At 41.3% G+C, this 13,255-nt stretch overlaps 2 protein-coding genes across 2 annotated transcripts in view; one reads left to right on the forward strand and one right to left on the reverse strand.

Annotated features, from left to right (window-relative positions):
- cemip (cell migration inducing hyaluronidase 1) overlaps positions 1 to 8,273 on the forward strand; it is a 154,735-nt gene extending 146,462 nt beyond the window's left edge. Inside the window, exons 25-29 of the mRNA XM_019859939.1 lie at positions 460 to 664; positions 1,058 to 1,144; positions 4,357 to 4,514; positions 5,043 to 5,143; positions 6,356 to 8,273. Coding sequence (XP_019715498.1) covers positions 460 to 664; positions 1,058 to 1,144; positions 4,357 to 4,514; positions 5,043 to 5,143; positions 6,356 to 6,483 — 679 coding nt within the window. The 3' untranslated portion in view covers positions 6,484 to 8,273. The remainder of the gene's footprint in view (positions 1 to 459; positions 665 to 1,057; positions 1,145 to 4,356; positions 4,515 to 5,042; positions 5,144 to 6,355) is intronic.
- Positions 8,274 to 10,679: 2,406 nt separating this feature from the next.
- Positions 10,680 to 13,255, reverse strand: mesd (mesoderm development LRP chaperone). The gene is made up of 3 exons (XM_019859980.1): positions 13,061 to 13,255; positions 11,510 to 11,742; positions 10,680 to 11,349 (listed from the first exon to the last, which is right to left on the reverse strand). The coding sequence occupies exons 1-3, from the start codon at positions 13,232 to 13,234 to the stop codon at positions 11,082 to 11,084; spliced, it is 675 nt and encodes a 224-aa protein (XP_019715539.1). The 5' UTR covers positions 13,235 to 13,255; the 3' UTR covers positions 10,680 to 11,081.

Genomic DNA, 13,255 nt, shown 5'->3' on the forward strand with positions numbered 1-13,255 from the left:
ATAGGGGCGTGACTAACCATCCCCACCCAGTCCTCAAACAGGCCACGCTCAGCTTTTTAGCGCAGAGCAACTTCCCGGAGTCTTCACGGAGACTTCAGGGTTGTCTACCGCTGACGAAGCTTCTGTGAGAGAAGCGAAACGTCCTTTTTTGCTTTTTTTTTGTTTTTTTTTTTTGTTTTTTTGTTTTTTTTTTTTTTGTTTTTTGTTTTTTTTGTTTTTTACCCACAGGTACAGATGACGACTGACAGAACCCTTTCTACGATATATATGGAGTAGCATTTTTATGCCAGAAAATAGCCACAGTTATAGACTGGCCATTGTTTTCAATCACATGTCAATACCTCAAAACAAACCAATGGTGGTCCTGTGCGATCATATGGTCAAACCGTGGTTTGTGTGTGTGTGTGTGTGTGTGTGTGTGTGTGTGTGTGTGTGTGTGTGTGTGTGTGTGTTTTGCAGGCTGCTCTTCTTGAAGGTTCAGGCTCATAATGACAGGGAGCAATTTGCCTTCTGCTCCCTTAAAGGATGTGAGAGGATAAAGATAACAGCTGTCATCCCTAAAGGCAGTCCACCCAGCAATTGCATGGCTCGGGCCTACCCAAAACACGCTGAGCTGCCTGTCGTAGACGTACCGATGCCCAGAAAGATCCCAAATGACAGACTGGTGAGAGATGGAAAGAATCTAATTCAAGCTCAAAAGTATTGAAATGTTCAAGTTATGATATATTTTGGAAAGTCTGATCATGAACATGTTTGCTTTGCTCACTGTGGTTCAGCAAACTCAAGTTTATCATTAACGTGGACTGAGTTTGTCATCGAGACTGTGACTAAACGAGTGCTCTTTTTTGTTTCAAACAAAGTAAAGACTCAAATTAGAGGACATAAAAACAGAAGATAATGTTAATGAATGATCTTAGTTACTTGATCTTGATTGAACTGGTGAGTTTTTTCAAAGAAATACTGATATCCACTCTCACTATTTGCTGTCTCATTGTGGCGAATGGATCTCTCCCAAATGTCTAAATTGTTTCAGAATATTTTCTTTTGTTTGTTTCAGCATTCACCAGAGCACTTACTGGAAGTCAAACTGGAGTCCTATAACACTCGGTTCTTCCACATCAAGGAGGACTTTGCCTTTTCTGAGGTAATCATCATTTTTTTCAGCCAGTCCTTGGTTTTCGAGAGTGCCCTCACTGCCCCAACTTGAGATGTGCATTCACGGCAATTGTCATGCCTGTTTAGCTATGCACGGCGTTTTAGTTCACCTGCTTACACTCTAGACCAGTGTTTTTCAAACTTTTTTGAGCCAAGGCACACTTCTTTCATTGAAAAAAATCTCGCGGCACACCACTAGCTGAAAATGTGAACCCCCCACCCCCGCTTATTTTAACAATTAACGTGTTATATTGTGACTATAACCGTTTTTAACATTGAAGAATGACGTTAGAACAGTTTGAATTGGAATCAAATGAACACAAAGAAAACAGTATTTTATCATCTTTCATATTTATTGTTTCACCGTCGTCCTGCATTCATGCGTCACAAATTCGCTTGTCTCTCGTCGAAACACAAGGCAATTGGCTAGCTGTTGCTGCTCCCTAGCGGTATGGGAGGGTACTACATGATTACTTTATGGGAGAAAGACCGCACAGGCATACAAATTGGATATTTTCCCGCTTCACACCTGACAATGTCTCGCGGCACACCAGTGTGCCGCGGCACATGGGTTGAAAAACATGCGGCACCACTAGACCACTAGAATGCGCAACTGGCTAATTGACCCGTAAGCAAAAAATAAACATTAGCGATGACGGATAAGTAAACCACATAGACAACCAAACCAAAAAAAGACAACAACAATATCCAAGACTTTATCCGCTTATCCCCACTCAGTACCGAGTTTTTTTACAGGCCAGGTAACGGCGAGAGAGCACACGTCCTCCACGCACAAGCGGCCGGTGGCTAACAAACATTTCCTCTCCGCGAAACACACCCACTTGCCTGCCCCTTTACCAGTAGCAGCCAATTATCACCACCTGTGCGATTGCCCTTGATGGACCAGCGGAACCGAATTGGCTAAGAGGCGCACATAAAATAACCCAGGGGTTGCACAATGTACTGTACCTGGTTCTGTGTCTGACACCTGCTTCTTTAATCATTTTAATTCGTTTCTCTATCGAGTTGGGTGTTTTTAGCCATGCAGTGAATGTACAGGGGAATAGATGAAAAGACCGCTCCTGACAAACAATGATTTCCTACAGTGGAGGCAGAATTCCCAATTCGTTTTCCCTTCACTGCACTTGCCCAAAGCAGGTAAACAACCAGCTACAGTGCCGTGAAAAAATATTTGCCCCCTTCCTGATTTCTGGGTTCTTTGCATATTTACCACACGCAATGGTTTCAGTTCATCAGCCCAATTTTAATATCACACAAAGACAACCCAATGAAATGCAAATTGCAGTTTCTAAATGCCACTCCAAAACCCAATTTTGTTTATTTATTTTTTTCAGCCATTCAGAGGTGGACTTGCTGGTGTGTTGTTTTTGGCCAGCAACATTTTTTGTCCCATCAATCACATGAAGTTGTCCTGGCTCTGATGTAGCAAAGCAGCCCCAGACCATGACACTGCCACCGCCATGCTTCACTGTTGGCATAATGTTCGTTTTATTGTATGCTGTGCCATTTTTTCACCCCAGACCTAACGGGCTGCACATCCTCCAAAAAATTCAATTTTTGACTCATCGGTCCACAGAATGTTTTTCCCAAAGTCTTGAGGATCATCAAGATTTCTTTTGGCAAATGTGAGACGAGGCTTTGCGTTCTTTTTGGACAGCAGTGATTTTCGCCTGGGAACTCTCTCCTGGATGCCATTTTTGGCCTGTGTCTTTCTTATGGTAGACTCGTGAACACTGAACTGAAGACAGCGAGGTCTGTAGTTCTTTAGATGTTGTTCTAGGTTCTTTTGTGACCTCCTGGATGCATTGTCGTCTTACTCTTGAAGCAATTTTAGCTGGTCGACCACTTCTGGGAATGTTTGCCACTTTTCCCAGTTTTCTCAATTTGTGGAAAATGGCTCTGACAGTGGTTCGCTGAAGCCCCAGTCTTAGAAATGGCTTTTCAACCTTTTCCAGACTCATAGATTTCAATAACTTTTTTTTCGAATTTCTTCTTGAATTTCTTTGGATTGTGGCATGATGCATTTGTTTTTTGAGATCTTGTAGCCTCCCTCACTTTGTCTGACAGATTGTATTTATGTGATTTCTTGATTCAACAGTAGTGGTGGTAGTCAGGTTTGGGTATGACCTGTAAAATTGAACTCTTTCCCAAAACTGTCATTAGTCATAGTTAATTTGTGATTTAACGGGGGGCAATTACTTTTTCACATTGAGTCAGATAGGTTTGAATTTTTACCCCCTTTGGTATAGGAAATTATCATTTAGAAACTACATTTTGTATTTCCTTAGGTTGTCTGCGTGATATTAAAATTGGTTGGATAAACTGAAATTGTGTGTGTGATAAATATGCTAAAAACACAGAAATCAGGAAGGGGGCAAATACTTTTTCATAGCACTGGATGACTCATAAATAGATGGATAGATGGATGGATGGATGAATGGACAGATAAAAAGTGGTAGAATTAAATAAAAATCCGCATTGCAACCCCGCAGACATTCTTCAATGAAGCGTTACAACAAATATTGCATCTTTAAAACCCCAACGTGGCTGTGTTGTACAAAGACAAAAACAGAATCATGACGTGTAAATATGACCATAACAGGAAATGTCCCATAAATAAGATCCGTCCATTTAATGACTTTGACAACAAAAGGAGTGGCTTTTGTACACCTCATAGTCTGGGCCTTTCCTAAATTGGGCCTCAGTGTTAGTGATTAATCCAAGTGATGTCAATTTTGCATGAATCTTTATGAAAAGCGTACCAACCATTCAAGGAGTTTCAGGTGTCTCGCTCAAAAGGCAAGTGTGTCGGCTCATCACACTGAAGGACTTTTGTCCACACCCCCCTAAAAATTGGCTCAGTTGAAATAGATTTTTATGGATTCAAAGTCTACCAGGGAACCCCATAAAACAGGTGTCAGTATTTTGGTGTCTTCAAATGTTCAGTAGCGGCAGTGGGGAAAAAAATCCAACCAGACCTCCAATATCTGAGGTATTATTCACGGCTTAGTAGGTTGACTGCTCTACTGTAACTTCAATGACTTCACGGGGTAGATAAAGTCGTATGGAACCTTCATAAGCGTTTACACAGGTCAAATTCGCCTCATGTAGTCCTGAATTTCCACCTGCTAAGACTTAGCAGCACTTGAAACAGTTATGTGACTGACTTGCCACTGACAGGTGAATGGCAGAAAATTGTACCAACCTGAAGATGGCGTGCAGCTAACCGTCATCGATGGGCATGATGGGAAGGTGGTGGACAGCAAAGGCTTCCGGAACTCAATCCTTCAAGGCGTCCCCGCGCAGATAAACAACTACATCAGTGGACTGAAAGATGGGTAAGATCGGGTTTTGGAAAGACCCCAGCAACAGCAATACAGAAAACTGAATAACATTTGATTTGTGAAAAAAAAAAAAGGCAACTGGTTAGCACCTCTCAGTGCTGAGGTCGTGGGTTCGATCCCGGCTCCATCTTCTCTGTGTGGAGTTTGCATGTTCTCCCTGTGCCTGTGTGGGTATTCTCCAGGTACTCTGGTTTCCTCCCACATTCCAAAAACATGCATGGCAGGCTGATTGAACACTCAAAGGTTGTCCCTCGGTGTGAGTGTGAGTGCGGATGGTTGTTCGTCTCTGTGTGCCCTGTGATTGGCCTGCAACCAGTTCAGGGTGTCCTCCGCCTTCTGCCTGAAGACAGCTGGGATAGGCTGCAGCACGCCCCGCGATCCTTGTGAGGAGAAACCGGATCAGAAAATGGATGGCTGTATTTGTGAAAAATGTCTGACGTGAAATGAATACTTTCCTTTGAAAACTTTGGGGAATGTGGTAAATTTGAGAGACTTTTTAAAAAAGTATTATTATTTCTCCAGTTCTGTTGTTCTCCTGACATCAAAAGGCCGTCTGGTCACGAGAGGTCCGTGGACCAAAGCACTGGAGCGACTTGGAGCAGATTCAGGCAAGCCACTGAAAGGTAATTTCTCACCACAGAATATGATTTCCCTCAGTTAGTGGGACCTTCATGTTCACCAGAATAGCAGTCAACTAATGTACAGTTAGATAGCGCTGTTTCACTTTTGACATTAAAAAAAAAAAAAGCCAAATATGAGCAACGGCATACATGCATTCGTTTTTAAAATTAAATGTAAGGAAAGCATAGCAACTGTCCATACCTGCTTATGTCCCAAGCGATGAATAGACATCACAATTCAAGCCAGGTATATTTTATTTATACTGCGCCAATTCAGAACATGATATCCCAAGGCACTCCCCACACATTAAAAAAAACAAACAAACAAAAAAAAAACCCTCCAAATGCATCCAGACAGACCAGGGCTCCAGACTGTGCTGCATTTTTCCCCTAAAATTTGAATCAAGAGAACTAGATTTTTTTCATAATTACTATTCTGGAATATATTTGTTGCTGACAATCTTCTGCTCTACACTTAACACACACTTGACAATTTGTGGCCCTCAATCGTCTACTTGCACTCCTAAAATTCCAGGTTAGGGGCCACTGTGTTCCGGATTAAAAAAAAAAACAAAACAAAAACAAAGTTAGTCTGGAACCATACAGAGGCAGGGAAAAACTCAGGCACAGGTGTCAAAGTCGAGGCCCGGGGACCAGATATGGCCCACCACATCATTTTATGTGGCCCGCGAAAGCAAATCAAGCATATCAACTTCCATGATGCTTGCTAAAGTCTGAACCAAAATTTCAAATTGTCATATGTAATCCATAATAACAATGTTTGAACAAGCCATTATTCCTGACTTTCTGATTTCAAAACAAGTTATCCATCAATTTCTTGTTCACTGTGTATGTAATATGTGGAGGTGGTTGAACAAAACTCACAGTCATTGCGGCCCTCCAAGGGTAATTACCATGTGGCCCGCGACAAAAATTTGTTTAACAGCCCTGCTTTTAAGGAATAAACCATAAACAGAATTGAGACTTATGCGCTGTTTCGCAGCAAGAATCATTTGTATTTTTGGATGGAGAGAGGATGCCAAGTAACCGGAGAAGCCTTGACAGGTTTTGATTGGTTTCTCCTTCACCGGAGAAACCCTAACAAGCTTCATACACACTAGCAAGCCAGAGTCGACACAAATTCAAATCCAGAAGAAGCTTGCAACGAGAAGGCAAAAATCCTCTCAAACCCTCTCCAATGATTTCTTCCTGCAGATAAATTGGCATTTGTGGGCTTCAAGGGCTCGTTCCACCCTGACTGGATTCGACTGGAAGTGGACCCGGACAGAGCCAAGATCCACCAAGTCCTACCGATCCCCGTGGTCCACAAGATGAAGCTATGAGTGACAGGCAGAAAGAGAAGGACAACAAATCGGCTATGTGGCTGCAATATAATGACAAAAAAACAAAACAAAAACAAAAAAAGCACACACACATACTCACATATTACAATATGCATTGACTGCAGACTTCGTCGGTCCAGGTCCAAGTTGGTGTATTTTTGAAGAGGAATTGTGTGTGTGGGTGTGTTGAGAGGCAGAAGCATCATCCACGATGACTCGACCACCGCTTTAAACTCAACATTGTCCCGCTTTACTTTTGCCCCTGCGGAATCATGGCACACTCTTCATACATGAACGGGCAAGTCGGTGATGCTGCACTTCTATATGTTCTATCGTGAGCACATTCGTCATTATATCGTAAGCCTCGCATTGAGTCCTGCTGTCAAAACGCCTGGGCTGTAACATAGGGTAGTTTGGTGTAAACATGAGCTGATAAATCACCTCATATCCCATCATGTTCGTCCTGCATTTCGGCAAACGTGTACCCGAGGACAGTCAGGGTTAGAGGAGGCGTGCAGGTCCAAGTTGAAAGCCGTTTGGCTGTGCGAAAAGTAAAAGGGAGAAAGCTTAAGAAGCCGGTCAGATGACAGTGGCCACGCATTTCGGGTGGAAAACCCGAAATGCGAAGAGTTCAATTGACAGCTGGAACGAAACCATCCGCGTTTATTTTTGTCAAGCTGACTATTGCTTACGGAGAAAGACAAAATATTTCTGCAATAGATTATGTACTTTTCATTTAAAAAGCACTTATCTGCTGGGTTTGCGTCTTGGTCGCTGGCGTTTCTTGTTTGCAACTCTTCGCTGGATTACCATGTCAGCCAGACACCTCTTTAACCTGGGAACCAATATACTCTTTTTAAAAAAAATGTTGTTGTTTTTTTTGGTAACATTTGATTACACGAGAGCACCTGAACTGTGTCATTGCTGCACTACCAACAAACATAAGTATTTTTTTTAAAGTATATTCTAAAAATTAACACGTAAATATTACAAGAAAGAAAATGGTCATAATCGTTGAGAAGAGAATACAGATTAGTGGCATTTTCTGCATCGGCTGATTGGAGCGCACAACTGACGTGACAAAATAAATCATCAAGGGAGCCTGTCAAGCGTATGTCATCTGCATCCCTCCATGAAAGTAATGTTAAAGGTACTGTGGAACAGGGTGCTAAATCTCCATGTTAAAGGAAATTATTGAGAGGGGGGTGGGGGGGGGGCGGCATTCCTCGTTAGCATCCAACAGCAGGTTGTGTAGTTGTTCTTGTACCTCGTGTTTGTGAGACATCTGTCCGTACTTTATTGTTGAACCAGCAAGAGGCCCAGAACACAATGATCCACTAAATGCCAAATAAGTTGTGAGTTTTTATGAGGTTGTTTTCTTGTTTAAAAGTCCAACAGAAACATCTGTTCAAATATGGACCCCTCCCTTTGCCGAAATAGCTGGTCTTTTTTCGGGGGGTGTAGGAGTAATTCTGTGTTTCGTATGTTTGATGTGTTTTTAGAAAACCACAGATATGTCAGATATTTTATACTTATTTATTGTGCAGACTCCACCAATCTAAATCTGCAAGGGACGTCACGTCATCTGAGCTGGATGCTTGTTAACTGTCCTGTGGGTATGTCACGTGTAGAGATAACCGAGCCGCCTTTCAACATCCTGCATCAGAATTGTTCACTGTCAACAAAATGGATGTGTCGTACACGTGATTTGAGCTTGTAAACTGGAAAAATAAAAAAGTTAATGTTTGTCTGTTGAGACTTTTGTACAGAAATAAATCATGCTGACAAGACATGTTTGAGTGGTTTCTGGTTGTTCACAGTGGCAAGAACAAAGAAACAATTGAAACATTTCAAAACTGGGGTAGACTGCAAAAAGTGACAGGACAGCGCTGGACTTGCAATTTAGTATTCATAATTCTCAGGAGGTTTTCCATTTACAGATTCACTTTATGACAGTTCTCAGTCGTGTCTGAACGATATGTCTGTAAAATGCTTGGGTCAAAATACTATATGAAGTATATTTTATAAGTATACCCTGGGATATAAAATGTACTTTTTTCATACTAAATTGGAACAAATTAAGTTTGAAAACTATATTATAAGTATCTTTCTGGATACTTTTCAGTACAGGCCAAGCATCCTTCTGTGAAGATTATAAAAAATATATTTAACAAGTAAAGTACACCGTCTCCAATTTAGTATTAAAAAAAAGTTTACTTTCATCAACAACTTTTTGCTGAGGGTTCATGACAACCGGGTCCTCAGCGAGGATGTTGCCAAGAGTCGAGTGGCTCCTGCTTGAGAAGCGCAGTGTGTGTGTGTTGTAGGGAGGATAATAGAAGAATATTCAGTACCCCCCACACACACACACCCCAAACCCCACTGCGTCAAGCTAACTCCGTTCAACAACACAAATCTGTCCATCCAGCAAAACGCAATGCACTTCTGCTGGCTTTTTGGCTTTGACATGGTAGAATATCAGACTGTGTACCGTCCGGCCTTAGCTGTATAGCTGTCACGTCATGACCAAAGGAGTAGACAAAAGATTTGATATGTAATTAATCTATCTGTAACCATGTAACACTTGGCCCTGCAGCTAAAGCAGAGGTAGGATATATCCTGGGTCTTACTGTGTACTTTTCAAAGATTCAGTACAAAAAACACTCAGAAGTGTTTTACAGATTAGATGTTCAGATAGTTTGGAGGAACCGAACCTGCCACACTGGTTGGATCACTGTCATTTTATGTGACCATCTGCCTTGCAAGGGAAGTTGAACTCTTATCGAGATGAAAATTCGCATTTCTTCTCATGCGTTTAAAAAAATTATGTGCAAATTTGTGACCGAATATTAGGTTTCCAATCTCCAAAAGCAACTCATGGAATCACTCCTCTAGGGTATTTTTTTTCGACAAAAAAAAAAAACTGAACCAAGTACTGAAACCATCATGAGGAGATATTTAAACCCTTTTAAATCCAAAATGTGATTTGGATGCTTATTTTAAGAAGGTGGCGATATATAAAATAATTCAATTCGGGCGGGGTATGTAATTAAAATAAATCTTGACGGATACTGTGGGTTGTATTCATTTTGTCCACAAGGTGGTACTAGAGGACAGCTTAAAATCAAATACATTCGTTTGAATGAAATACACGAGCATTACTCGTCACTGTAAGCTATAAACTGCCTATTTAGAGGAACTTGAAAAAACGAATCAAGCAGTCAGAGAAAGTCGGCACGAATATATTCTAATCAACCATTGCGGTATTAATTTTCAAACCAAATTAAATTTTACACACCCAATTCGCTGCTGTATTGTGTCGCCTGCCCAAAATTATACTCACCTTAGATGGGATAAACTCCTGCGCAATAAAGAAAATAAATGGAGTGATATTCTTCCTTAAAAACATTTTAAACACGCTCATGCACTCCTGCTGCGTCTCCTCTGTCCTGAGAGCGAACGGTCTGTCCTTCTGATGGCAGCTGCTGTTTCCCCAGCGGCCTGTTTTTCGTCTCAAGGTTGTGGATTCCCCGGAGGGAGAGAAGAGCCAGATGCTCACTTCATATTGGCACACAATAGGCTCACAGTTTTTATGACCTGTCACAATTGCAATGCTGTTACATAACTATTAACTAAAGTTACCGCCTGTATCGGGTATTTTCCACAAAAATCTCACAAGACTGTCTATCGATTTTATATTATGTCCGAATTGTCATTCGGGCCAGATGACGTTTCCGATGTTTGGCATAATAACTCTGACAACCGATTCATCGGCTGGTTCATGATGCACACACACACACACACACACACACACACACACACACACACACACACACACACATTTTTAAATCTGTATTAGAAGTCCGTATACCGAAAACTTCCTCCTTATTCATTGAATGGCCCTCGTAATTATCAATGGTAGAAGTGGTTAAAAATCTTCCATCATATTCGGTCCTCTACCTTTACTTCACCTTCGAGGCTCTCACCAATTCCTTTTTGGGAGGCATTCTTTGCTGAGAAGATGACGACCTCACCATTGCAGGTGAAATATCGCAAGGGAGGGAAATCCAGATTGCGTCAACAAGTGACACTTGGACCAAAAAACAGAAAGAGGCAAATGGAGGAAGACAGAAACAATTAAAAAACACATTTAGTCAGTGTATGCAATGAAAAATAAATGAAAAAAAATACAGAACTGTTCTATAAAAACACATTTATTTTCATATTGAGTGAAAATCAAGAAGAAATGTACAAGCTGTTTTTTTATTTCTTTTTAACAGCTTGAAGTGCATCTGGACATGAACAAAGTCCTTGTGTTGTCGGTCACATTTATGACATGCATGTATGTTGATGAAAACCTAATGCACGCATCACAAGACTGTGCTTTTCGTGAGTACCGTTGGGATCCAATCACACGAAGAGCGTATATGCCACACAGTATTATCTTGATGAACAAAACACTAATGGGAGTGCTCAGCAGCCGAGGGAATCAACCCAGAAATGATTTATTAAATCAAAGAGAAATGATGTTCGACTGCAAACTGCTCATGTGGTCCTGCAGCCTCTCCGACAAATCAAAAGGCAACTCTGCCACTCCATCATAGCTCCCGATTTGCAAGGCGGGCTCTGTTCCCTTCCAAATCTACCTGTGAGCCCTCCGTCTTCTTTTTGCTCTTCTTCTTGGTGTTCACTTCATTCCCCTGCTTGTGCTTGCCATCGCTCTCCTTGGCAGCTTTCCCAGGGAACACTTGCCCTTCCACAGTGACGTCCAAGCAGCGCTCCTGGGTCAGCAGGAAATCTTTGACTTCCCATGCTAAGCTGCCATCTCGCAACATGAATATCACCCGGTTGGAGCCCACCACAAATCTGCACGAGGAAACGGAGAATAAGGTGTGGTGTCATATTTTCAAAAAGCAAAAAATAAAAGTTGAAGCCTTCCAGTAAAGAAGGGAAAGAAAACGGAAACCTTATGAACACCATTGCAGTGGTCCAAATTGGAGGAAGTCAAACATGCTGGTTTTGATACCTTTGAATGTCATAGTTAGCATTGAAGAGGCTGCCCTGCCACAGGCCCGTGATCTCCTCCGTCTCCTTCTCAGTGGGTTCCCCTGACACTGTAGCAAAGACCATCAGGGTACGACCCTTCTTCGACATCTTCAGCAAGTCTTCCGGCTTGGACTGGTCAATCTTGGAGAAGTCGATGGGAGGAGGAGCTCGTCGGTGCTCTGGAAGATCACCTTCCTCAATGTCGTCATCTTTCTAGGTACATGAGAGGAGAAGTGTCGCACACAAAAACAAATGGAAAGCGTTGTCATACTGCAGTTCACTCATTTGTACACGTGTATGGCGGTTGGCGGTGACTCTGTCAGTGCTAACATTAAATTTACATTCAACTAAGACCTACACAGTTGAGATTTCAAGATTTTATACTTTTTCTAGACTTTTCTGTTTAAAAAAAAATAAATTGTAACATTTTCAGTAAATAGGTGTGCATGTCAAAACAGAGCCTTTGAGAAAAAAACTATCAGACTCATTACATTCCTACAACTTTCTAAAGGAATGTAAATGTGATTCAGTACTCCAGATAATTGGCTTTTAGTTTGACATTGTTAAATCACAACCACAGCGATGATGATGAAATCCATTTTTATTTCTACATATATATTCTGAATATTTATATGTGCCAGATGATGTCAATTCTCAGGCTGGCATCGCTGTACAGAGAAACATCGCACACAAGCACAAATAAATAAAAAACATGGATATCTATATATGTTATTAGATGTTCACGTTGTTTGTCAAAAAACCAAAAGAAAGAAAGAAGGGAAAAAAGAAACAAAAAAAGAAAGGAGAAAAAAACAAACAAATAAACAAGCCAAAAAAGCAAGATAGAAGGCAAGAAAGAAAGAAGTCGCAACTGTCTGGGAAACATTATTATTTTTCCATACAATCGTTTCAAATGTCCACACTTCTGCAGACCTGTAAATGTGTCAAATCAAATGCAAAACTTGTGTGTACTTGCCGAGGAAGCCTTGAATGCAAGTGGCCGTACAGAAACTAAAGCCCCACAAATATTCATGTCGTCAGACTTTTGGCGGATGTTCACCTGTACATTTCAGTTGGCAAGTGAATTTTGAGCATGTCCAAAATTTCTCGGTGACAAAAAAAAAATATATATATATATATATATATATATATATATACTAAAACTGTTGGCAAAACTTTGCGAACATTTGCGACATCAAACGAACGCTGAGGAATTCTGGCGTGAACGCACCATTTGCTGCCTTTAAAAAAAAACACTGGCAATTGTTCACCGCTCAGTGGGACAGGAGGTTAAAAGACAAAGCCACTTAAAATAAACTTAGGAAACACAACCCCACCAATACTTGTAAATGACAACGCAATCCTGTGACAGACATCCAGCAGCAGCAAAGTCACACACAAATCTGAGGACGACGTAATCGTGTCGAAATTCTGAAGAAATTGATGCAGTATTTGGATACTTGGACACATGTAAGCTAGCTAACGGCCAGGTAACCAGATCGGCTGAATGAAAAGCAGCAAGTTACTGTACCTCCCACTGTTCAAGAAGACGAGCCATATCTGCATCATTGTAGTCTCTTATGTCTTTCTTTTTCTTGGGCTTATCTTTGTTGCCAGTGGCTAAAGAACAAAGCAAACAAGTACAAAAGAGGAGCGCTAAACATTTCCACCGAAAGTCAGACGCCATGTTTACAGATGCTCCCATCTGATTGGCTGGCTACTTTGC

This window comes from Hippocampus comes, unplaced genomic scaffold (assembly GCF_001891065.2).
Source record: "Hippocampus comes isolate QL1 unplaced genomic scaffold, H_comes_QL1_v1.1 scaffold75, whole genome shotgun sequence".
Lineage (NCBI taxonomy): Eukaryota > Metazoa > Chordata > Actinopteri > Syngnathiformes > Syngnathidae > Hippocampus > Hippocampus comes.